A 26,120-nucleotide genomic window follows, 5' to 3' on the forward strand; every position below is an offset into this window, starting at 1 on the left:
CAGCATGTCAGATTCCTCAAGTGTTTGCTGGTGGTGTGTTGTTGAAGATGTTCAGGTCAGTTGTGCTCCAACTGCAATTCCCCTTCCTATTTCCATACTCAAAAGAGCCAGTTTGACACATTATTATTGGAAAAAATTATATTTTGGAAGAACTCACTACAGGTGACAGAATTCCAAAAATCAAATTACATGAAAATATACATCGTAATTTTCTTTGTACATTAGGTGAGGAAAACTCTGAAGTAGAAGGCAAAGCAGATGAAGGGCCACAGAAGAGAGTAAAGGAGGGAAACTATTGTTGATAGCAAACCCAGAAGTTAGTCATTTGAAAGCCTACAGATGTGCATGCTTGAACTCAACCTTGAGAAAAAACAAGCCTCCCCCACACACACCCCACCCCACAAACAGGCAATGAAAAAGGCAAACCAAAAAATTCACCCATGAAAAGCAGCTCGTTCCTGTCTTGGACTAACTTAGTCAACTGAACTTCCAAGGGAAGCACTCAAGTCCTTGGAAGTTAAAAGTTCATCAGGCTGCTCAAGGGTGCTCCATGGCCAGTTTTATTGCTATACCCAATTCAAGAAGGAGGAGTAACTGGGTTTAAAAAAGGGGTGGGAAGGAAAAAAAAATAAAGCACCTTTGAGACTACAAAGGTCATCATAAAAGAAGACACAAGTAATTGATAGCAAATCCTTTCAGGGTTTAATTAGGAAAATTTTAAGTTCTGATGGGGGAAATAAAAGGGAGCACATTTCCAAAAACAAAAAAAAAAGAGATACTAAACTTTAATAAGCAAGAAATTTTAATTAAGCCTCAGTGGGTCAAAGGAAAATTAAAGTGGGAGGAAAAAAAAAACAAAACCAAAAAAACAACTTTTTCCTAATTGGTTTTAGTTTGACATGCTTCACAAGTTGTTGTTTGGTTTTTTAAACTCATAGGAAACAATGAATAGGGAGAGAAAAAACCTGCTAAAATCTTTAGAATTTACACAATTCTATTCCTAACTACTGACAGCATTATTTGGTACAATGTGTATTTGTGGATGTACATGAACAGTATATATATTATCCGGATCATGTTGTGCTATGTACACATCTTTACAATTCTTCCTGAAGGTTAAAGCAGTTCATTAGATTTCAAAATGCTTAATCATCTTGTGTTGGCACTTGTTAGGCTCTTGTCAGCATTGATAACTGGCATGTTTTATTGCAGCCCAGTTCCAGCCAGTGTTTGCCAACTTGTAACAACAGAAGTCCAGCAATAGGTGGGTAGAGTGCAGGAAAAAAAACAGTGCCATGTTTCTCAACTGGAGACCTGCAAAGAAATCACAGGGATTAAAATAAAACCCCTCATCAACCTCAGGTACCTTCAAGGTGTTAATTAGTGTTTCAAGCTCAAGAATATAACTGTGCCTTGTTTAAGAACTTTACATACCTCTGAAGAGAAGATGGTTAAATCCAAACCCATCACCTGAGAAAGATGGAGTTAGTTCAGCACACTGTGTGTCCAAGCTCAGCTACCACTGTCAGGCTCCTGTTACTCACGTTGCTGCTTAAGGGCACAGCGTGTCCCGGTGTCACTGCTCACACCCAGGGCCTGCACTGAGAGCTCTGGGCATCCCTGACTGTGGCTGGTGGGGACAAAGTGGCCCAGGGGTACTTGGTGACACCACAGCCCCCAGTGAGGCTGCACCGCCTGGAATCAGCTCTGCCAGCCCCTCCTCACCCAGCTCCCTGCCCACCCCTCACTTGGGAGCAGCCACCAGGACCTAGAAAAGCTTTTGCCTTCCAAAAAAGCAACACAGCATTACTTGAAATATTTGTCACGAGCATTGTTTCACTATGGCCAAGTTCAACATGGCAACAGAGCTGAGGTCAGCTAAGGATACTCTGGAGTGTTACTCACAGTTACTCCCTTTCTCCAAGACAGGAAAAAAAAAGTCAGCTGCATTAGCAACTCTTACACTCCAGTTATAGGCAGTTGTACAAGACATTCCGTTCCTTTGCTTAGTCTTTTGATCAATATTGAGCATTTTTCATGCTTTATCTCTAGTGCAGAAAGTTCCATCAAAGCATTTCTGCAGAGAAGAGAGTTCTGCAGTACGAGTTTGTCACAGCTGGAGCTTTCCCCCAACCCCCAGTACTTACAAAAGGGTAAGAAAGGAACTATCTCCTGTACAACCACAGTGAAAAAAAAAACTAACTAGCCAAAGAATTTAATAAGCTTTTCTGGTTTTCCAGTCAGCACCACCCCTCTGAACTACACACAATGCCTTACTTCTGCCCCTCTGAGTTATATATGCTGCAGATAACCAATGAATATGGATTTGGGCTTCTCCAGCCAAATTTTTCTTTGCCAAACCAACCATTAAGAAAAGGCAGCTTCAATATGAAGGTTTGTTTTGCTTTGAAAAGTGAGAGTGGGAAATTATTAGCTCATGGAGGAAGTCTTTCCTTGGCATACTCAAGATAAAATGACCAAAGGCCAGGGATTTAAGGGTCATGTTTTAATACAGCGCTTTCTACAAGAGATTATTAACAAAAAAAATCCCATTAAAACTGAGACATGATTTTGCAAATTAGAGTAAGTACCTTGAGTCAGAACTCTCTAACAGGGTGGCATAAAATGCAAGTATCATGTCAGCTGCTCTCAGGTCAAAACTTGTCTGTGCTCTCAGATAACACCACAGTTCAGTTCCCAAGCAGACACAGCTGTTTGTCAAGCTATTCCCAAGCCTTCCTCAGCAAAATGTTGGGATTTTTTTTGAGCTGCTGAAAAGAACATCACCTTTCTTGATATTATTGATGGTTAATATCTCTACTTGATCCTTTCTGATGTGCCAGTACACTTTCTACTAACATCCCCACAGGCAATGAAGCAAACCCTTCTAAATGGTTCCAAACAACCACACTGAAGCCTCACTTAAAACCTACATGCAACAGGCCAACATCTGCCAGACAAACTGCAACTCCTGAGACAGCAAGACTTTTAAGATGCTTTCTAAGATTCTAGCAAGTGTTCTTCACAATAATGAACATGAAAGAATTATTACCCCCTTCCATTACAGCTCCAGTAACCTCTGAGCACTATTAATAAGGCAGGATGAATTCTGATAAAGAGAAGTTCAACTTCTGAACAGCGTCAGTGCAAGAGTACAAGAGAAGTTCCCCAATTTTGGCAGAAGGGGCTGTCAACTGCACTTAATTCTTTTAGTCTTTAGCACTGCAAACAGCCAAAGAGCTCCAGGGAGAAGAAAGGGTTGGGTTTTCTTTTTGCTTTTGAGGGGGAAAAAATAATTCAGCAACACTCAGGCAGAAAAACCTCAGCTCAGGTAACTGACTTGTCTTGAGGAGGATACTTACCCTGAAAAAAGTGAAGCTACTATCTGCTGAATAAGTGTCACTCAAAAGCAGTTTCTTGGCTTTTTCTTACACAGCGGGCAACTTTTCTTTTAAATTCTCCATTTCTGTCTTCTCTCCATTCTTTCTGTAATTGAATAGACAGCTTTGAGATGTCAGTCCTACAACAACCCACAAGCTCTAGGAAGCCTCTTGGTGGTTTATGTTTTCAGACATTAGCCATCCATCCACCACCTAAACGTGCTTACAATCACTGAGCTGTCACTGAAAACCTCCGAATCCAGGACTTTTGAAAGCTTGCTCTGGGTTTCTGTGCCAGCTGCTCACAAGACAGTGAGGATGTAGCTTTTTCCTCTTGAATTTTATACATTCTCCAGGACTAAACTGGTGCCTACAATAAAAATCTATTTACTTCAGCCTGCCAAGTTGCAGCAAACTCAAACTGCAGCCCACAAGCTGCTGTTATGGGTTAGAGATAATGTCTTTAACTGAAAAAGGTACTGTGGAGCCAGCAGTTAACTCAGATTTTATTTTAGACAGTTTCAACTCCCTCTCAGTCTCACCAGGACAGAATCACACGTGTCACAGCGTTCAGAAGAGGCACAGCAGTGTCCTCAGAAAGCAAACCCCTCCTGGTTAGACATGGCTGCAAGATCCTGGCTCTGTGAGAAAGACCTGAACAGAACACTCAGCTCACCCACGGGCTGCTCTCTGGGACAGAGATCTGATCTCAGACTGCACAGATGAAGAGCAAAGATAAAGATGAACAGGAAGAGAGGTAAGAGGCAGGTCTGAACCCAGAGATGCACATCAAGGTAGCACAAACCCTACAGGAGCAAGTGCAGCCAGACTGCTCTTTTTTTGTGCCAGGCTCACGATGAGCTCGGATGAAAGCACAGGAGCATCACGTGCTGTGGTTAAGACTGACGTGCTGGGTGGGAAAACACAAAGAACCTCTTATTTCATGAAGTTCCACAGTTCTTAGTCCCTGATATGAGCAGTATATTCTTCCTGCAGGGGTGAGGGAAGGGGTTAAAACCCCACACTGTTCTACCTGATGCAGCCTAACACACACCACCTTTTCACCCCCTACTTGAAGGCTGTAGTGAGAAAAAATGAGGATAACTGGCCCATCTTAACACTTATCACCTCCAAGCTCACTTGGTCAATAACTACACTGGGAAGCCCAACATATCTCAACTTCCCAGTGAAAGCACAAATAAGGCCACTAATTAATTTGTTCTTTTTCAGCAATTCATGCAGCAAGCATTTGGGTCCTTGGACTGGGACACAGGACAGCTTACACAAGATGGCTTAAGGCCAAGAAAAGCATTCAATTTGTGCCCTCTGAGCTCAAGAGCTTCAGTTTTTGTTTCTACTTTTTATATTTGTAGTTCTATGAGGTAAGTGCTCAGACTTGAACAGCAAGTGAAGCTTCCAATTTGACAGCTACATCTACAAAAATGTTATATTAGGTCATGAACTGTTCTATTTGCTTTTTAAAATACCTATTCAGGCTCCTGTTCCAAGAGACACTATTCCAACATGCACAGTTCGTTTTTCCAGGAAACAGGTACATCCCCTGTTCCTACAGTGCTCTGAACTGCCTCTAACACCTCATTCTCCAGATTCATTTAAAACTAGAAATTAATGACAGCAGACAAAGTAACTTTTAGTAACTGCCAAATTTTATTGCTGCAGTAAACACAGGAGCTGCTGATTCTTCATTACCCTGAGGAGTATGTTCTGGTTCATATGAAGAGATCTACAATCCAGCAGGAGATGCCAAGCTGCTCAAGCAGCACATTCAAAGTCCCTTGAAACATCTAATAACACAGGCAGAAAACCAGTTTCTAGTATCCAAAGTGATGCCTCTATTGTCTTCATAGCCAGAGTTGGATTTAGGTTTTTGTTCTTAAGCTGGGCTAGAAAATGCTGGTTTCACTTTCAACCTTTGCCCTCAGGTTTAGGTAAAATCAATTGATAGTTTTGTATCTAACTTTTCTGAGGTAACAAGAAAAAAATAATTAAACAAGAAATCACTCCTGAGGTAGTTGTCAGAGTGGGGCACAACAAAAAGGCCTGTGGTGTCAGGAGGTGACAAGCACAGCTCAAGGCACATCTTTCTCCAGGCTGAGCTCAGGCACATTCAACATGCATGAGGCTGAACTCAGGGATTCCAACTGCACTTCAGCATCTCATCAATAACCTGCTCCTCCCAGGGCTCTCATGTTTGCCAGCACAGTGTCCATGTCTCCTGGTATCTGTTTCCACCAGTAACATGACACAAGAAGGGGAGGTCCAACACTCAAAAAATGCTAAATGAGGAATTGTTCACTACAGCTTTGTTTTCTCCCCATTAAATTTGTTCCACATGAGTCTGTTCCCAGGATGATTTTTCAGCAGAACTCAACTACCTTTGGAAATACTACATAGCAAATTGAAGGCTCCAGGAAACTACTGAGCTCCCACCCACTTGGGGAAGGTACAGCTGGGCTGACAGAGCAGGTTAACATTCCTCTGGAAAGCTGCACCTTCCAAATCCCATCTCCCTTTTCCTCACTCCCACAGTTAAAGGGCCTAGAACTTCTCTTTTGTGAGAGGACAGCACTCATTGGTCACTACTGAACTGCAATTCCAGGGTGATCCCAAGGAAATCATGTTGGTGTGTCTGAGATGATTGGGGCCTGAGGTCTGTTTCCCTATACCCTCCTAGAACTGAGACTTTTTTCCCCTTCCCACCACAGTTAGGAGCCTAATTGTTACTCTGCTCTGAAGGCAGCTCTTCTGGAGAGCTGATGGCTGTGCTGATACACCCACAGAGCACAGGCCGTGCTCCAGGGACACTGCACTGCACCAAACACTTGGGCCTCACAACTGCAGGTTCACCCCAGTCTTTGACTATCAATCAGACCATTTTCCTCCCTTTTAGCGAGTCTGGTCTGGGACAACCCTTCCCCTAGAGCTGGAGGCCACGTGCCCAGTGAAGCTTTCAAGTGCATTCTCAGAGCACAGACCTACACAGCTCCAATCCATGAGACAGGAAACCCAACGTAAAGAGGTGCAGGGAACTCCCCAGGGCTAACCAGCAATTCTGTTTGACAACATCCCTGCTTTTCCCAGCAAAAAGGCAGCCCTAGCCTGCAATATAAAAGGCTCCCCCAAAGTTTCTGTACTCAAACTAGAAACAAAGCTGCATTGCAAGGCTTCTACATCGAAGACAGTTGCAGTCCAAGCAAAGTCTTACCGCGGCGTCAACATTAGCAGGAGAATCACCATTGGGATCTGCCAGCATAGAAATAACACTAATCATTATAGTTTCCACTGTGTGAATGGGGAGCCAGCGTTCCTCGGGTTTCTCATAGCCATATTTGTCTTCCCCGGGCTCGTGAAGGATTGAAATGCAGACATCGCCGTTCTTGTCCACTACAAAACACAACAAGGCAGGTTGGAGTGGTGACCGACAGCCCTGCACCTCCTGGAGTGCTCAGCTCACTGCAGCCAGGCTGAGACACCTTAGGGGGGCACTTCATGAAAAAGGAAAGTAATTAACTGTTGCAGAACTCAAACTGTAACAAACAGGGCCTGGTGGAAGGCTGAGTATCCCTGGACTTCTGGCAGAGAGGGCACAGGGGGAGGAAGAACTCCATTCTAACCTCCTGCTGCAGCTTTCTAGTCTATTTATTTAGACAGGCTTCCCCTACAGCTTTTTCTGTTCAGTTCAGCAAACTAGAGTGTGAGTGTGACCTTTTTTCCACAGCAACAGCATCCTCCAGATATTGCTGGAACATATTGAAATATGATTTAAACTGCTGGAATTAGAAAGTGCCTGACAAGTACTCTGATATTTCCAGAGCTGAAATTGCCACAGCATCAAAATATCCTCTGTTCCTTATGATGGGAACATTGTGCTGGTCTCCTCCCAGTTTTCAGCATCCAGTTTCTGTGGCTCAAGAGCATTTCTCCTTCTCAGTACAACCATCCTGCATTTTATTTTACCTTCCCATCTATGTCCTCCAGGTGTCCACAGGTACATGAAACCTTAGGAGGAGTCTCCTTTGGAGGGACTAAAAGATGCTGTGATTTCCTTTCATGCTTCACCAGAGGACAACCTTGGGCCCTCTATACTGATCTGCCAAGTCAGTAATACCACCATGAAATACTTGAAGCTATAACAAAGGGCAGTTATAAAAGTCAAGCTTCTCCTCAGACCAGAATTTTGCACTTAGGAAAAAAATTAAGGAAAAAAAAGATCCCTGAACAGTTACCAAGAATGCAAGAAGCTGCTCTCAACAGCTTCTGAAAATGCTTCAGGAGTATTTTATGCTCTCAGAGCAGCCCTATTAAAACCTCTGCCATGGTTATTACTTCTTTATTAAGAGAAGATGGCAAAATAAAAGCAGAGTTTCATATTTCTAACATGAACAAAAATTTATCCATTTGTATTCACTGCATTTTAGTTCTTAACTGCAAAAAAGAAGTTGAAACTTTGACATTTCTTACCATTCGGATGCCAGATTTCTGTGATGAATTTCATTTTTGGCGGCCTCAGTGGGTAGTCTTTTGGAAAAGTAAGATGAGCCTTGAAAACACCACCTTCACTGGGGAATCAAAAATATCTTAGTAGAGTTTCTTGTAAGCTTAAGCTGCAGACTGGAACTTTCTGATGTATCAAGAGCTCTAAGTTTACCCCTCACACAACTGAACATGTTGGTAATTAACAGCACCAACACTTCCATATGCAATGCAAAGAGCTTTAGATTGAGAAGATCCTTTCACAAGACACTGCCAGTTCCCCAACACTATCTTTTTTAGAACTAGGATGATGTTCCAGAGGGGAAAAACCACTAAAAAAAACCTGCCAAGGAATTCACCATTTGGAATCACAACTTACATTTTTCCTCCCAGCACATTTATTAACAGGAAAAAAAACATTGCCAATAACTGCCCTTCTCAAGCACAGCCCAACTGACACCCACTTTTTTCCTTTAGACCCAATTTAGTGTGATCAGTCTGCAGCAGTGAACAATTACAGAAAGCTTTAGAGCTGTTGCTACAGCAGTAAATGTAAAAAAAAAGCTTCCAATGCCACCTTTTCAGCACTAAGGTAAAGGACTCTGACATGACAGGGAGCTGGTTCTGCATTACAGCCACCCACTCAACTGGAAAACAACAATAAAGAAGAGACACCCAGTTTTATGTGGAGTTACAGGAATAGTCCCTTTTGAAAAATGTGAAGGGCCTGTGTCACATGGAAAGCTTTACTTTGCTAAGGTAAATACTACAACATTTGCTTGCCCTGTTACTGTCATTTCTTGTAATTGAAGTTTGTAACAGAATCTGAAGTTGCAAATGCAGAAATTACAAGAAGTGCAGAGAAGGTGGCAGGAGATGTGCAGTGGGACGAGCTGCTCCTCAGCAGCCACACAGACAAAAGAACTGGTGTAGAAAACTGCAGTGCAGTTTTTTTTTGAAGTAGTAAGAGCCAGTCTCCAAAGCCCACAGGCTCCTGGGAAAATAACATGTTTTACCACCACTAACAAGGATGTGCAATTATAGGAAGTGTCTCACAAAAATAAAAATAAAACCAATCCCCAAAAATCACTAGATCTGAGTGACTTGGCTCTGGAAGCAGCTGAGGGGTTCTGAAAGCATAGCACTCATTTCTCACAAGTTTTAGAAAAGACAGGCAGTTTCCAAATAATCCTTCATCCTGGGAAGGGCAAGAATTCCAGAATCCCGGGCTATTTTAACATCTCTCACAGGCAAGACAAAGGAGAGAGGCAGATCACATTTGCTGATAGCCCCAAACCAGTTAAATCCTTTCTTTCAAAGTGAAAAGGTCCTTCTTTCCCTTTCTAAAGCAGCAGAGCCACAAGGCTGCAGGGCATCCCTGGCTGCAGGGCATCCTCAGCTGCAGATAAATACAGCTCTTAAACCGGACATACATTGGCAATAAGATAATCAAGTCCAGCTGTCAGTTAAGGGAGATCAGGGCCATTTCTAGCAATATTCCTGATAAAAGGGTTTCTGTCAGCAGAATAATGCACTGAGTCCAAACTCCTTTAAAGTAAACTCAGAGAAAATAAAGTGGGACCAGGAATGAGAGTTTGAAAAGTTTGAACCACCTGGTTAAGTTAAACTATCAAACATCATCCCAGGGAGGAAGGATTCAGTGTAACACTGTCCTGAAAAGCAGCTGCTGAGGACTGGAACAGAAGACAGCTTCTTATCTGAAAAGCCTCAAAAAAAGCTCAGCAACTCATTAAAGAGGAGGAAAAAAACCCTAATGCAATTTTAACACCTAAGATTATGTTCAATTAGAAGCCCCATTTCTTTACTGAATTTATAAAACAGCCACGAGAATGTAACAGAAACACCAGAAGCCTGTTCAGAAAAGGCCAACAGAAGCTGGGAGAAATTATCTCAGGCAAGATGTGAGAATCACAGTGTTCTGAGCTTGAGGAAAAGCAAAGCAATTTGATTACTGGGCTTAAGTATACAGAAGGCTGAGACAGAGATACACAACTTCATGCTGGGACCAAAACTGACCTCAAGGAAATGTCACTGGGCTTCTTGTACCAGTAATTTACCCCTGCCAAAGCTTAATGAAGGAGAACAGAGTTCCTCTTTAAGAGCACACTTTAAACAGACCTCTCCTGGGCACAGAACCCTTTCCCAGGAACTGGAGTGGATGATCACCCCAAAGTACCCCGGGTCACACTCCTAAGTCCTCCCATCTCAAACTGACAGGACTCCAGGCCAACTCCATGGACTCCTGCAGGTTCCCCCAACTCCATCCCGTGTGAATATTCCCGATATCAACCAGCATGAAGTTGCAATGGTTTAACTCTGTCCTGTCAGCTGAACTGCAGCCCCCCAGCAGAAACAGCAGAGTGCATTTTATCTGCCTTTCCTACATGTGAAAGGAAACAGCAGCTGCCTCTGAGGACACCTTTTCCTTCTCTTTTCTCTACAAGAACAAAGGGATCAGTGTTGCCTTTCCCCAGGGGACCAAAGCAGTTTAGAACTCCTACATAGGAAACCCAGCTATTTACAGGTATTTTGCTGGCAAAAAACCATTACCTAACTTAGCACCAAGATTTTAGTTACCTTCTACTCACTTAGACCAAACTAGAACTAGTAAAGCCGAGTTCACTTAAGTTTCTGTAAAGAATCAGTACTTACTATAGTGTATCTGGAGGACCAATAATAAGGACTTCCCATCGATAAAGATCATTGTCATCTATTAAGCCCGCTGAAAAGCCTTCCACTGGATTTTTGTTGAGCTCTGTGTAGGAAAAAGAATTTCAGAGTGACTTCAGGTGTCTGTGAAATGCATTGCTGGTTTTGCTCATGCCTCTGTAGGTGACCAAACCCCCCTGTGACACTGAAGGCGCTTCCTCAGGGGCCGGGGGAGCTCCCTCAGCCCCCACAGAGCCCAGGCCTGGCCCCACATCCCCCAGCACAGCAGGAGCAGAGGCACAGAGTGACTCACAGCTCTGGGACACGGTCCCTACACCAGATACCAACAGTGTGTAAGTCAGGAAACAGGTTTGCTACTGGTTTACAAGAACCCCAAGACAGCTTAAACTGAAGTCCATCTTTACCTCTAGAAAATGTTAACAGAAGATCAAAGTCACTTTGTTTTCATTTAAAAGTTACATCCTACTTTCCTTCAAGGATTTTTTTCCCAGAATCTGAAAGCATTTGAGACCTGTCCCAGTGACTTCTGGAGACAATGATTTACTGTATTCTGAACTACTAGAAGAGAACACAGAAGATAAGCTGCTATGCTGTTCAGGGTTTGTGGTTTTTTTATTTTTTTTCCCTTTTGTTTCACAGTTTTATCCACCAGTGATAAGCAATACAGGATTATAAGTGTAGAGGCTACTTCATAAAGCTACTGCCAGACAGAGGCTCATCTGGAACCAGGCATGGGCAGACCCAGATGAAGACTCCACTGAGCTTCTGCTTTCTGCCTGCTCCAGGAAAAAACCAAATGTAACATCTGGAATGAAACACCTCAGAGGAGTTCTGAGTTCTGCCTGAAGTCCAGTTGGGATGGGGAGAACATCTATTAACTGACAACTTCAGGTAAAAAAAAAAATTACTTTAAATGCCATATTGATGCTAAACTGAAAGCCTTCATACAGCATTTCCAAGAGTATACAGAAAGTCCTGATGAAAGTTGGGTATTTAGGAAAGGAGAAGGTGAAAAACAAAGTTATTCCTTCAACTAGTCAGTAATTTCCAAATTAAATCGGTGATATTTTGTCTCACAATTGCATTACCCAGCCCTCGTTATTCTGTCCCACAGCCCAGTTCATCTGCATATTCCCACTCTGTAAACCCAATGGTTGTACTTTGTGAGATCTCTCAGCGTTACAGGCTCAAGCTCAGAGGCCTCAGAATGTCCTTGGGTACCCACAGAGGAGCTTCAGCAAGTGAGAACCTCACACTTCTATGGAGAAAAGGCCACTCAATGCCACACTGATCTGCCTCTGCAAGTCTCCAGTCCCTGTTGGCCAGTTAAGTTCTGAATTATTTAAAGCAGCCTTAAAAAACCAAGAAGAATCAATTCCAGCCCCACACAGTCTTGTCCACACAGGAGAACCAAGTGCTCAGTTCACAAGGAGGACCAAAGCCCTGAGGAGCAGAGAGCAGAACACCAACTTTGGTCATTGGCAATTCAGAGCCAAATTTATCCACCAAGATGACTCAATGCTAAAATCCAAGAAATGCATTGCAGGGGGTTTTCCTGGGAGCTGCTCAGAGGCACTTCAGTCAATAGGTGAGGGCAACCACCAGCCCACTCCCCAGGGTGCAGCACAAAGACCTGGGTACTGAACCAAACTAGGATTTTCCAGACAATGCCTGAAAGAAAAGGTGGTACCACAGGCTCTGAAACCACAATGAGAGCTCCCAACCCAAAAGTGCAGCACAGCCAGGCCCCTACCAGGCAAATCTCTGCTCACACTCGGCATCCATGAAATGCTGTGGAAACAGCTGCACTAACAGCTGGACTAAGTCTTTAGTCTGAGGTGGAAGGGGCAGATGGACAGGTAAGTGTCTCACATGAAGTGAGAACTTCAGCAGCCCTTACTAAAGACATTCCTTCAGCATGGGATATTAAAAGTTCCATCACGTTAGTAGTTGAGTATAACCTTTGTCATGCAGGATTTAATTTAAAAAAATTAATTATTGCTTGTGCAAAACCAGCAATCTCTGCTCAGGACACTCCCATTGTCCTTTCAGGTATTATAAATATCCAACTTAACAACTACAGAAGTCAACAGAAAGTGCCAATACCAGATTTCAGTCCTGTGAAACACAAGTCCCCTCATTTCTGCCCTTCCACAGAGAGAAAAGGATTTATGCCAAGTTCTGTGTAAACAGCTCTGATTCAAGCTGCTCATGTTTAACTTATTTACTGTTTGCAAGTTATCACTTCTCAGTGACAAAAACTTTAAGCCTGAAGCTAAGACTGAAGAAATTCAGCATTCTACTCTAGTTAAATATGCCATGCTGTTCTCAAGCATTCCAACATACACATTTTCTTTTGTAATTCTTAATTCACACTATTTCAATTTCTTTTTATATCTCTCTCAGCTTCAAATAACTTTATCCTTAAGTAGTTTGAAACATTTTTTATGTATTTATTCCTGAAGAAAGGCAGCTCTTACACTCTGACTGATACCCAGGACTGTGCAAGAGAGAAGGAATAATTTGCTGTTGCCAACTCTTAATACAGAAAATCTGTAAACTGTGTGAAAGGGACGGTCATTAATAAAACTCTCCAGTTCAAGAAGTTTGCTTTGTGGGTGTCTGTAAAGCAAATGACCACATTACTGCTTTTAAAGGAGGTGGCATCAGACTCTGCTTGGGAAAAGGTTATTTTCCTTCCATGGCAGCAACACAAACACAGTTCAAACAGCTGCTGCCTGCAGAAATACTGAGGTGAAAGCATGGCCGTGAGCTCACACACCTTCTCCAGGAGAGGCATTTACAGTTACCACAGGCAAGTGAAAAATGCGCTTTTCCATCCATATTATTTGTGCTAAATTAAACATCAGGGCTTGTAGCAGACAAAAAAGGAAGTCTCAGGAAAGTTTTGCACTGGGACATGAAAACATCATCCTTGGCTGCTTGACCATGGGCAGCCAAGAGCTGGTACTCATTAAAACCTGCCAACAAGGCAGGAGTTTGTTTGGTTTTGTTTTTTTCCCTGGATATAGTCAGTGCTGCACATCAGAAAACTCCACTGGCAGCACCACCTCTCTCTTGCCCATCTCTGCACCAGCTGAGACTCACACTCGGTGACATCCATGCCCCAAAATCCCAGATAGGCAGTGATGGCAAGACAGGGACACACACACTGCTCAGTGACACACACACTGCTCAGTGACACACACACTGCTCAGTGACACGGGGCTGGTGCCAGGCAGGGACAGAGGAACCTCCTGCACTCAGGAGCAGCAGCACCTGCTCCCTGTGTCTGTCAGTCCCTCCCAGCCACTTAACTCCTCACAGCCTGAACAGGGGCTGTCCCAGACAAACACACAGATGGTGAATGTGTTTCACAAAGCAAAGGATTCAATTCCTTCCTCCAGGCAGGGAGAGGGGGAACAAGCTCTTGGTGCAGGTCCTCTCCAAAGGGCTGCTGAAGAGCTGCCCTACAGGTCCCAGGAAAGCAGGAGCCAGACACCTAAAGGGAACTGGATCACTCCACGTTATTTTTTCAAGAGTTTTTCTTAGAGATTTCTTGCTTAGCCAATTATATGCTGCACTTTTTAAATATATTAACACATTTCCATCAAGTCCATGCCTAAGTGCTTGCCATTTACTTGCTACTAGTATATATTACATTTTGTGGTTTAGCATTTTTACCAGTACTTTCTGCATTTCCAATTGTTTAATAAAATAGACATTTTTCTACCCAGAACAAAAATAAATTCTTCTTCTCAGTCTGGAGGCAGTTTCAGGTAGAGCCCTTTGCAGACCAAGCAGCAGCTGACAGCCAAAGCAGCACACCCCTGGACAGCTGCCAAGCACCAACAGACCGGGAACAGAATCCTGTGTCTGCTTAAAAATTAGACATTCAGTTCCTTTAATCCCAGTCCTGAACTTGGGATTAAATCCAATAGCTGATTTGGGAAGAGAGGAAGACTAAAGGCTCATAATCCAACAGAGTTGTTTAAGTCCTGAAGAGACTTTAAGGTCCCCTGGCTCCCCTCCCACATGAGCTGCCCCACAACACTGTCCCTTCAGCTCTGACTGAAGCAGAACTGAGTTCCCACTGCATTAAATTTGAGCCAACACAGCACCACGAGCTGCGCTTCCAGTTTCAGTGTTCAGTTTCCATCAAGCTACTGATGTTCCCACACTCTCTAAAACTGCCTTTACATAAGCCAGGAGACCTTCACCAATCCCAGGGCACAGCAACAGAAATGACTAAGCAGAACGAGCCCCTGGCTCCAGGGAGCAGCTATGACCGGCATCCAAACTTGTCAGCCTGAGGTCTCACCCAGCCAGCCACTGCCCAGAACACTCAGGGGTATTTTAAGCTACATTACAGTACAAAGCTTTCAAAAATGTAAGTTTCTATGTTATTTTTATAGCAGTCCCTTTAATAAAAGTTTTAGTCAGTTTAGTAAGTTTTATGCAGACAGTGGATTGAGTACGACACAAAATCAGAGACCAGCTCTGCCAGGGGAAATTGAAGTTGGAGATCAGAAAAAAATTCTTTGCAGAGAGAGTGCTCAGGCATAGGAATGGGCTGCCCAGAGAGGGGGTGGATTCTCCATCCCTAGAGGTTTTTAAATTGAGATTGGCCGTGGCACTGAGTGCCATGACCTGGTAAAGGGACTGGAGTTGGACCAAGGGTTGGACTTGACAATCTCGGAGATCTTTTCCAACCCAATTGATTCTGTGATTCTACCAGGCAGCCCAAGTCCTGGCTAAGGCTCCTGGAGAAATCACCCAGCTGGCTTACACAGCTCCCAGAACAAGGAGGCCACAGCAGCACTTTCTATCTGCTGTACATTAGGCTTGGATTTGTCTTGGTTGCCTTTAGTGAGGCTCAGCATTAGCCCAGGAGCTTCTAGTAAGTCTTCAGCCTGAAAATCCCTCTAAGACTCTTCTTGCCTCTACCCCAAACTGTGATTTTCACATAGTTCTACTTAACTGAGGTCAGTTATGACTTCCAGGATTTTGCTGCCTGCAGACCCAGCTGTATTCCTGATTCCAGAGCACCAGGGCTGAGATGATACAGTAACACGATCTCCCTGCACAGATGGATTCCCCAAGCTCTCCTATTATCTGCTTTCATCGTGTTCTGTCTTGCTCCACAACCTTATCCAAGAAGTTCAGACAAAATGTAGCATAAAATATGCACACACTCCTGATAGCCACGGTGGGAGTGACAAATGCAACAGCAATTAAGGCAGAGCAGTTTCAGTCTCAGAAGGACATAGAAATTATTTTGTAGGGAGACAAACAGTAAAGACAAACATGTCCTAATAGAAGATTGTACCAGCCAGTGCAGTAGCAGCTTTACATTTGACCCTGAACTTTAGCCTGGCAATTAATTTCCAGTGCTCCACATCTCACCTCTCTTTAATAAGGGCAGCATTTCAGACTTCTACAAGTTGAATTCTCCCCTCAACTCAGAGAATTTGTAGGGAGGTTACACAATTAGCATTAACAGGCAAGTTGCATCTCAGTAGTCACACAGCCTTCTGTGCTGCTCTCCTTGCCATCTCCTCAGCTATCCCTGTAAAGTCTTCCATGGATTTGCACAGTGAAGAACGTTTTGGAAGGACAGAGGACAAGGTTGGGAGTTTCTTGTTTGATTTTTGATTTTATTTCCTAGCCATGACCACAGCTCAGCTTTGCAAACAAGTGGACAGCAGCACCAGCCCAAAGTGAACTGGCAGAAGCTCCTGGAACTGGCACTACAGGTCTGAGGATTAAGGTACCAGAGCACTTTTAGTAGAGATTAGAATTTTTTCATGAGTAAGGTGTCACATTATTCTAGAATTAGGCTAAAAATTGAGTTTCTTGATTCTGTGTGTTCTGTAGCTCATGTTCACAGGCATCATGGCACACCTGAAGACAGACAACTGAAGTTCAGGTTAGCTATTTAGCTGAAAACTGAGTCTTAACACATCAGCCAGGAGCTTCCAGGTCTTTGGTACTGCCTTGGTTCTCCAGGAGTTCGCCATAATCACAGCAGCCCATGGAGGAGGACACCAGTAGACACTGTCAAAACACCTTCAGGTATCTACATCAGCTCAAGGTCTCAAAATCAGCTCTGACACTCTCAATTAGGGCACAGATACCCAAGTGCTGAGCTGACCTGGCTGCTGAGTTTACCCACCCCACGATCTGTTCCCACACACTGTTTCACCTGAGAGTCCTAAAGACAGGCAGGAATAGCAATGACTTATTTTGAGACATTCTCTTTCTGGAACACTCTTTATACATGGACCCTTCTATGTACACACCCCCTAACCAGCCCTTTTCCAACATCCCACACTTTCCAAACAGAGAGGGAAGGGCCGTTTCCCTCTCTCCTGATGCCTTTGCCATTAAGCAAATGTCTGAACTCAGTAACTTAACTGTGGAGCACGTTGTGCCTACTAAGCTCACAAGCCTTTTCTCTCAAAGGTGGTGGTCAAGTTACTTTCTTGTCCAAATCACTGGAAATAGAAAAACTATTGCTGAAAACCTCTGAATTCCATAGTGGTGTTTAAAGTTTCCAAAGTTATGCTTCCAGAATTAAGGCTCTCAGCAGTAACTTCAGAAACACATGTCAAATTAGTATCAGTCACATAATTTTGGTAGAAATTGAGATAAAATGTTTCCTGAAGAGCCCTCTTTGACCAGACTGCCAGAATCATGCTGTGTCCCATCAGACCAGAATCCAGCCCAGTTACACCACCAAGGTTAAAACACAGGTTAAATAAGCCTCTTAAAAAACCACAACAAAACCATTCCCAGCAAGGTCTGAATTTTGAGGGGAAGTGGAATGAGGAAGGGAAGAGGATGGATAGTTAAAAATGCCTGGAAGAATCCTGATTCTGAAGTCCACATCTGAAAGGAAGCAAATCCCTCACCAGGGAACACGCAGTGCTTTGCCCATAAAGAGTCAACTGCAGCAGAGCCACGTCCATCCCTCCTCCTCAGTGTAACAGAAATGCCACCTTCACTCTGCCCTCGGTGCCTGATGCCTGTTCCCACTCTGCAGAGTCAGACAAGTATTCCATGTGCACCTCATCTGTCTATTTGAGAGGGGTCACTCTCAGCAGCATCTAATAGAGATCTGACCAGGATAAGTAGTTCCTGAGACTCCATAATTATCTCATCCCAAGGCAGATGTCAAAAACAGGTCAGATGAATCACACTCTACATGCACTTATTTCTCTCACCTACAAAGGAGACTACAAGCTTCAGAAGTCTACTGTGCCCAAGTGCTAGAATTTGGCAGGACAGGTGCCATCCTCAGTGCCATTAATGTAGTTGAGTGGACAGGAGAAGTTAATTAACAGCTATTTGCAAATTACCAACAGACTAAAGCTACAAAAAACCTCCATCCAAGTATCTTTTGAGCAGAGATACATCCACTGGTCATGAAACAGCACAGCTGCCCAGAGCCAAGAGCTCTGGGACATGTGTGGATTACAGACAGGAACAGACCACCCCTGGAAATCCACCAGAAAGCCTCTGGGGCAACAGTGCCACGGGCAGACGTGAGGAGTTCAGCCTTCCCTGTCATGTGCATAAGTTGTTGTGCAAGTCAAGGACAATTTTCCAGCTTGTTTTCTGTGTTGCTTGTAATATGAATAACAGGTTTGCATAACCTAACATGAGCTACATTGTTATTTAGAATTGTTTGAAGACATTTCTCTAAATGACTCCTGGCAGCAGCATCTTCTAGATCAGCACCAAGTGTCAGCCAGCTCAAAAATCAGCCAGCTTGGCCTACCAGGTGTTGTGGTGATGGCATGGAAACAGGTTTCCCTTAACAAACCACACACAAGAGAGACTGCACATGAAAACCCCCACAAAGGGTTTCTATCAAAAAGTCTTTACTATTATTTTAAACCTGTCTAAGCACTGCCAGCACTCCTGCCCAGCAGGGCAGTTATTTTTATGGAACCCTATTTCAATGAGATTGCCACACTCAGTGTTCCTCCACGGTCTGGGTATCTGATCTCTGCTCCAGCTGATAGGCCTTGGACCTGCTAGCAGGAAAGAGCAGGAAATACAAACATTTTACACTTGGAGGGTGGCCTGAGCTCAAGCCTAGTAGAGACTGTAAGTGAGAGATCTCCCCAAGAGCAGCTCCTGACAGATATCCCACCCCCTGCACACGAGCACGGAGCAGGTGCAGCAGGGTGATAGCACAGCCCTGCATGTGAGCTGTCACCCTGACTCTGTTCCCACATGCTGGAACACAAAGCAGACAGCACAAGTTTCAGGAGTCACATGCCCTCTGCCTCACCCAAGCCACCTGCTCTTCTTTCTCCAGGCACCCAACTCTGCACACTCATTTTAGTCCTCGGTGTATCTGAGATCGAACCAGAGGCTGCACTGAACTCACTGCAAGCAGAAAATTCTGCAGAATGCCTGTTTGAGGCAAACAAGTTTTACCTACCAAGTTGACTTATTTTCAAACTGTTTGGCACAGGGCTTGGGGGGAACTAAAAGACAACTTGTACCAACCACAAAAGGGTCCAAATAATTTTGCCTCAATTGAATATGCACTTACTGGTCCAAGTCTGTCTTGCATTACAAAAACTCTCCAAGAGACGCAGAAGAGTCAAGGCAGAACCAGATACAAATAGAACCTGTGGTTTAATCTGAAGACCCTTCACTCTACTTGATTCATCCCAGATCTGTTTCTCTTAAACAAAACAAAAAAATCATGGCAAGTCAACAAATCCTTAGTTTGCAGTTCTGCAGCAGATAACTCTTTAAACATGTAAGTTGGAATCAGTACAAGGCAAGACAACTTAGTGTGATTTGGGTGATTTAATATCTCCAAATAAAAATCTTATCAACAAAGCAAGAATTCTTCTAATGAAAGTATTTCCTCAAATGGTATTAATTTTGCTCCCTGTTTCACAGGATCTCCAGCAGCATTCTCCCTTTCCACTGCTCTCTAACAAAAAAGGAAGAGCCAGGGATGTCCATACTTTGCTGTAACTTCCAGTGCCCTGTTTGGGGGGAGCAGAGAAGGAAAGGACTCATCATTTATGGTAAGTGTAGTTCTTTCCCTGCACGATGAGCAAGCTGACCCAGGCAGACCCAACTGGCTGTGACTCCTTGAAGAAACAGCCATAGTAAGTTTATGAAGCAGGTGATTGCTTCATCATGGTCAACCAACCACTTGAGTCATCCAGCTCTTCCACTCTGAGGTGTAGCTAAACCTCACTTTCCAAAACTGCCAGCATCCCTGGGAGATGATTTCTGCAACAGGAACATTTGAAAAACTATCCATGTGTAGTTAGCAGAGTTTGCCACTAGTCACATTGTTCATTACTCACAATGGAAATTCAGGCTGCTTGAGCTGTTACAGTCACTGCAGTCTGAGCAGGGCCTGTGTTTCAGAAGTGACATTTTCTATAAAATCATCTTGAGCAAGGGAGCTTTGATGATTCTGTCAACACACCCTCACAAGAAACAGGATTGGTACCTGCTGTAAGGGGGCCCTGCACTGCCAGGGGGTGAAGGTGAGAGGTACACACAGGCTGCACCTCAGCACCCCAAAAACATCAGACCAACCACGACTGATGGTTATCACAAATATGAATTAGTCCTTTTAAAAAAATCTGCAGGGGGATTTTACAACTTATAACTAAGTCTGATGTGCAGGATCTTGGAGTCTTAATTATTCAGGATAATACAGAATATTATTGGCCTCCCCAGAGGAGCTAACAGGGAATCTAGCACCAAATTAATACTTCAGATCAGTGCCCCTCAAATTATTATCTTAAGAGACAAATCTACTCTTAAGCCAGTAGTTAACTGTAAACAAAGGGGGTTTTATACACCCAGCCACCCAAGAGAGATGCATCTCAGCTTTGATGTATAAAGTGATCTTAACTCCAGAATTCCCTCAGAACTCACTACACAAATATATTTTGTTAAAGAGTAAATCCAATGTAATTGCCAAAAATTCAACTAGCTCAATGTTACATGGCAAGATTCTTCCACATAAGAAAGCAAAAATTGTTGAACTGCCACATTAAGTATTTAATACAGTTTTCCAACTTGTTAAATTTTCATTAGACATTTCTGCTTTGAAATAGTAGCTGTATACACTCTAAACTGAAACAATGCCATGTTTCTTATGTTTGAGAACAATATTGCTGTGGCTTTTTCTGTATCCTAAGCTGGAGATTATTTCCACCCCAACACAAGTGCAGCCAACAAGGGCACGGTTATTCCTGTTTCCAGTGCTCCCTGTTTATGTTAGAGAGAACTCGCACTTCTCGTTCCACTGCGCTCCCGTTTCACTGCGCCCTCCCTGCACCAGCTTGCTGGGTGAACCAGACAAGTCTGCCCACTCCAGAGTCTCTGTGTCAGCAAGAATCTGGCAGAAAGATGAAATAAAAGTATTCAGAGAAATACCTCAGTCTGCAAAACCCTTGGGCTTGACAGCTCTGGAGACTGAAGAGAAGTTTTACACTCGGTTGTCTCCTGACTCTCTTTAAACAGCATAAAGTTTTGGGGCTGTAAAAAGAACAGTTTATCCTCCCCCACCTCCCCTGGGGGCTGAACTCGGCTAACCCAGTGCTACACCAATCCACATACTTGCTGGGAACTTTTCAAAGTTCAGAAGCACTTTTTTTGCCTCTTAGCTTTTCCTGCACTTTGCCTGCAAGAAATGGACAGGTCATGGCTTCTATTTCACATTATTACCAAACCAGAAAGTGACCTTCTCCTTTAAAAAAAAAAAAGAAAAAAGGTAAGAACAAATATGTTGGCATTTTAAAGTATTTCCAGAAGCTGCCAGAGCTTACAATTAAGTTGATTCAAGAAGGAACAGCATTTAGTTTCACAGATATCTGTAGATACCTGATCCTTCAGCTCTAGCCAGACTGCCCCTCTAAGTGGCTTTGGTAGCCAGAGATCCCCACTCACCACTTCCTTAACTTCCTTTCAAAAAAGAAAACAAATAAAAACTACCCAAAGTTCTGATTATCTTGAATTGTTGTTATGCCTAAACGGGGGCAAGCACGTGTCAATATAAAAACAGCTACTACACTAATTTGCTGGTGATCCAGCTCAATATTTCATTAGCAAAGGCACTGTGAGGCCACACAGAATTTGGGAGAGAAAAAGCCAACAAACCAAACAGACACAAAACATAACTAACTTGAAGTTGTATTTTGTGACTGACATTGAATGCCCCTTCTCTGAGAGCATTATCAGCATCCAGAACATGCCAGTGGAGCTGACAAGCATGTTGTATATATGGTGCTCTGGTACCAGTTCCCTGCTCAAGTTACAATACAAACAGCTTGCTCCAGAAAAAAAATAGAAGTCTGTCTTCATACACTTACTGGAGCAAACTGGGGTTATGTTTAAGGTTTGGCTCTGTTTTGACAAGACCTATTGTTTTGTCTCAGTGACAACCAAGCAGACCTACAGTTTAACAAAGTGCTCAGGAATTAAAATACCTCCTTTCCCTATAATGCCTTTATTAAGGACCAAAGCACATGGGAGACCAAAGGGAACCACTCTGAGAAGGACTGTTTTACATTCCCTCCTCCTCCTGCCATTCTTTTTAACTCTTGAAATTTAAAAAGAGATAGCCAGGGCCTCACAATTGGAGAACTTTTATATTCCTCAACTGCTCCACCATTACATGGGTTTCAGATTCCCCCTTCAACCTTCCTCCACTTTGGATGTCTTGCTCCAAGTCTAACAGCTCCAATTTCAGATCTCTTGTGCTTCAATAATGCAAATTTGACAAATAAGTGATCTAGAGCAGTTTAAACTCATTTGGATCATGTAACTCCCACCCACTGTCTGTTTGCTGTCCTCCAAAACCCAAGCACTGGGTACAACCCAGGACTCACCACACCTGACACAGGTAGAAGTTGCAAGGAGCAGAAACACTGAGGCATCAACCCCAGCAGGACAAAAAAGGCCACAATGTTGATTTTTGGTTTGAGGTGGATTAAGGAGGGTGGGTGCAAACAAAGGGACACACTGGAGCAGCTCAGACTTGGAAGAAGACATTCAGCAGCTGGGAAGGAAGATCACGAAGCTCAGCCCATGCACTGTGACTTGAAGCAGCCCAGCCATCAGAAGAACCAGGGTCAGTCCAGGGCCAGCTCAGGTCAGATGTCACTTACTTATCACATATGGAAAAAACTATTCTCCTTCCCAGGTCCTTATTCCACACAGGACTTGGGAAGCATTCAAGACTCTTCAATACTCACCAGACTTAACTGTGCACACTCACAATCACTTTTAATACGGTTTCACTTTCTTTTAATACATGTAAAAGGACACCAAAGGCACTAACATTACTTAAAACACAAAGGCCCCACAAGAGCTGCATAGTGCAAGCAGATGGTTGCACTCTTTGAGTCAGTACTGTCAAATTAGTAATAGGGGCAGGCAGAAACGCATACCAGTTTCTACCAATACATGTGAAACCTTCAGAAAAGAGTGAGTGGAAAGTTTAACAGAAGGCAGACCCCAGATCTAGCAGTCTACAAGTCTACTTGTATCTCCAACCAGCTTGTGCTTACACAAGGTCAAAAAAACTACACAACAGAAGCTGAACACTTACTATCAAGATACTTCAGGTAAATGTCAAACTTTTTTCATGAAGCACAACTAGTTGGTTAAAAGGAAAATTCCAGTCAGCTGAAAAACTATTCAAGGTTACCAAATGCTTGTTTTTATCAAGTTAGAAAGCAATTATTTTATACTATTGCTTCCTTAAACAGGTAATTTATGGTATAGAGAATCTTCATGTCACATTCAGCTCCTGTAATAAATGTATACCTAAAACTCTTAGCTTATCTGAGCATGCAGACACCTCACTGAGTGTCACCAACAACTCCAGCAGTTACTGAGGCACTAACAGGTGCATGCAGATGTTCAGGAATGCAGCCACAGGATGAGATTTTTAGCCACAGTATGAGAGGGTTTTGTTGGTTTCTTTTTTTTCAAGAGTGCCACCTTAAAAAGGTAAAACATCCTGTGCTGTTAATTAACTATACTGAGGTTTCTCAAACTGATCATCAACTAAAACCAGGAGACAGTGCTGGAGATGCACAAACACATCATGCAGCTTGCTATACCCGGTTATGCAACCTCACCTCCTCACTAACAATGCTGCCTTCCAGCCCGAGGCTTTCAGCGACATTACCGAAGTCTCAGGCCAAAACCCTCCTCCAGGAATTCCTGTGCCACTCAGTGACCCCGTCCCTTTGTATGGCTGCTCCGCCAGCTCCAGCCAGCGCTGGAATTGCCCGAGTTTAGGTACACCTAGCACACATTTCCTTATCTGGGGATGAAGCAATTTTTTTTTTTTTTTACGTAAGGGCCGGGAAAGGCCACCCGATTCTCCCACGGTGCCGGGCGGCTCTGTGGGTTTCCCGGAGGGGCTGGCGGTGCCCGCGGCGCGGCGGGAGGAGGATGCGGGGCCATGTGCGAGTGGGGGAGGGCGAGAGGGAGGGAAGGAGGCAGCGCTGCCGGCTCGTTCCCCTTTAAGTGTGGCAGCGCACACATGGAGGAGCCGCATTGTGCGGCCCCGCGCATGCGGGTCCCCTCGGCGGGGCCGGGCCGGGCCAGCTCGGCCGCCCGCCCGCCCGGGGACAAAGGGAGGGGGCGCGGCGACACCGAGCCCGCCGGACACCCCGCGGGCACCCCCGGCCCTGCCTGGCCCCGTACCCTGCTCCTCCTCCCCGCGCCCGGCCCGCCCTCTCGCCCCCGGCGGACCCCCCGCCCCTGCCCGCGGGTCCCCCCGCAGCGGTCCCGCCACCCCCATCGCGGTGCTGCTGCTCGGAGTTCTGCCCCCAGCAGTGTTCTGCCCCTGGTATTCTGCCCCTCCCTGTGTTCTGCCCCTGGCATTATGCCCCCCTCGGTGCGGTGCCCCCGGTGCTGTATCCCCCCCGCCCCGCGGTGTTCTGCCCTCCCCCCTCCGGTGCTTGGCTGTGCCCCACGGTGTTCTGCCCCCGGTGCTGCCCCCGCCGTTCCTCCTCCCAACAAAGGGGGCAGTGGCCTCCCCCCTGGGCACGGGCTGGAGGGGCAGCCGGGCCGGGGGTACCCACAGGAAGGGCTGCGAGTACCGGGGGGGAATCCCTCCTTCCTCTGCGGGCCCTCACGGAGACCCCCAAACATCAAACATCATCCCCCGCGCTGCGGGATGAGCCTCGCGCCCCTTCCTTCTCCCCGGGGCCGCGAGGGGAGCGCCGGGGGAGCCCGGCGGGGTCGGGCCGGGGCCCGGCGAGCGGCAGCGGTGCCACCGCGGGGTTGAGGGGCCGCTGCCCCGCCAGGCCGGCCCCGCTCCGCGCCCTCCCCTCCCCCGGCTCCCCTGGCAGCGGCCGCCGGCCCCGCTCCCCCTCCCCCGCTCGGCCTAGTTCCCTCGGCTGTGCCGGCTGGGCACGGGCGGCGAGGGGGGGCCGTAATCTCGCCTTCCCTCGCACACACACACACTCAGATTCACACACACCCCGCCGGCCGCCCCTTCCTTCCCCCACCGCGGCCCCTCCGAGGCCGCCCGGCCGCCGATGGCCCTCCGAGGCCGGCCCGGTACCTGCTAGTTGTCTCCGCAGTAGCAAGGCGGACTGGAGCTCCGTCATTCTCCCCCGCTCAGCCCGCGGAGGGAGCCCCGGGGACGGCGCGGCTCCTCCTGGCGCTGCGAGACGCGGCGGCGGCGAGCGTCGCTCAGCCCGGCCGCTCCGCGCCCGCCGGGAGTCTGGCTCGGCGCCGGCCGCCACAGCACGCGGGGTCCCGGGCAGGCAGCGCGGCCGTGCCCCGAGCCCCGAACCGCTCCGGCTCCTGCTCCGGCTCCGCCGAGCCCTCCGCGCCGCCGCTGCCCCCACAGCAATGGCACCGCACTCGCGCCCGCGCAGGCGCGCACGGCCCTTCCGCGCCGCCATCTTGAGAGGGGCGCGCGGGCGGTGCCAGGCGGGCGCCATGATGGGAAGGTCGCGCTCGGCCCCCTCAGTGTCACAGCGCGGTCAGTCCCGTGAGGGGGTGGATGGAATGGCCCCGCCAAGGACGGCTGTGGAAAGGAACTAAGTCGTGAGAAGTTGCACCTCGACGTGAGGGGCAACTTCTTTGCGCTGAGGATGGCAGAGCACTGGAACTGCTGCCCAGGGAGGCCGTGGGGTCTCCATCACTGCAGACACCCTGAGCCCACCTGGATAGTCCCTGTGTCACCTGCTCCGGGTGGGCCTGCCTGGGCTGGTTGTTCTCCAGAGATCCCTTCCAACTTAAAAGATCTGTGATTCTGTGATTCTCCTCACGAAGGACATTATGGGCCAGAAACTACTGGCTCTGAGGGTGGGCAGGCCCCATCCCTGGAAGTGTCCAAGGCCAGGCTGGATGGGGCTTGGAGCCACCTGAGCTGGTGGAAGGGGTCCCTGCCCATGACAGGAGGTGGGATGGGATTATCTTCAAGGTCTCTTCCAACCCATATTATATTTTCCTGTGGTTTTGTGAGGATTGCAGTGCTGGTGGCCACTGTCCTGGCTGTCTCTGCCAGCACCTCAGAGGGCACAC

At 45.9% G+C, this 26,120-nt stretch overlaps 1 protein-coding gene across 1 annotated transcript; it reads right to left on the minus strand.

The window, feature by feature from the left end:
- Positions 1 to 679: 679 nt before the first annotated feature.
- UBE2G1 (ubiquitin conjugating enzyme E2 G1) lies at positions 680 to 25,534 on the minus strand. Its single transcript, XM_071575369.1, has 6 exons — positions 25,150 to 25,534; positions 10,548 to 10,650; positions 7,863 to 7,960; positions 6,607 to 6,785; positions 3,363 to 3,486; positions 680 to 1,314 (listed from the first exon to the last, which is right to left on the minus strand). Exons 1-5 carry the CDS (start codon positions 25,532 to 25,534, stop codon positions 3,400 to 3,402), a joined length of 852 nt encoding a protein of 283 aa, XP_071431470.1. The 3' UTR covers positions 680 to 1,314; positions 3,363 to 3,399.
- Between the last annotated feature and the right edge of the window lie 586 nt (positions 25,535 to 26,120).

This window comes from Pithys albifrons, chromosome 21, assembly GCF_047495875.1.
Source record: "Pithys albifrons albifrons isolate INPA30051 chromosome 21, PitAlb_v1, whole genome shotgun sequence".
NCBI lineage: Eukaryota > Metazoa > Chordata > Aves > Passeriformes > Thamnophilidae > Pithys > Pithys albifrons.

Excerpts from the sequence above, each read along its gene's own strand:
- UBE2G1 (XM_071575369.1), bottom strand. The coding sequence starts at position 25,534 with ATGGCGCCCGCCTGGCACCGCCCGCGCGCCCCTCTCAAGATGGCGGCG. Across the intron at positions 10,651-25,149 it reads ACTGCGGAGACAACTAGCAG|AGCTCAACAAAAATCCAGTG; the intron begins GTACCGGGCCGG and ends TTTCCTACACAG. Across the intron at positions 7,961-10,547 it reads GGTCCTCCAGATACACTATA|TGAAGGTGGTGTTTTCAAGG; the intron begins GTAAGTACTGAT and ends TTGATTCCCCAG.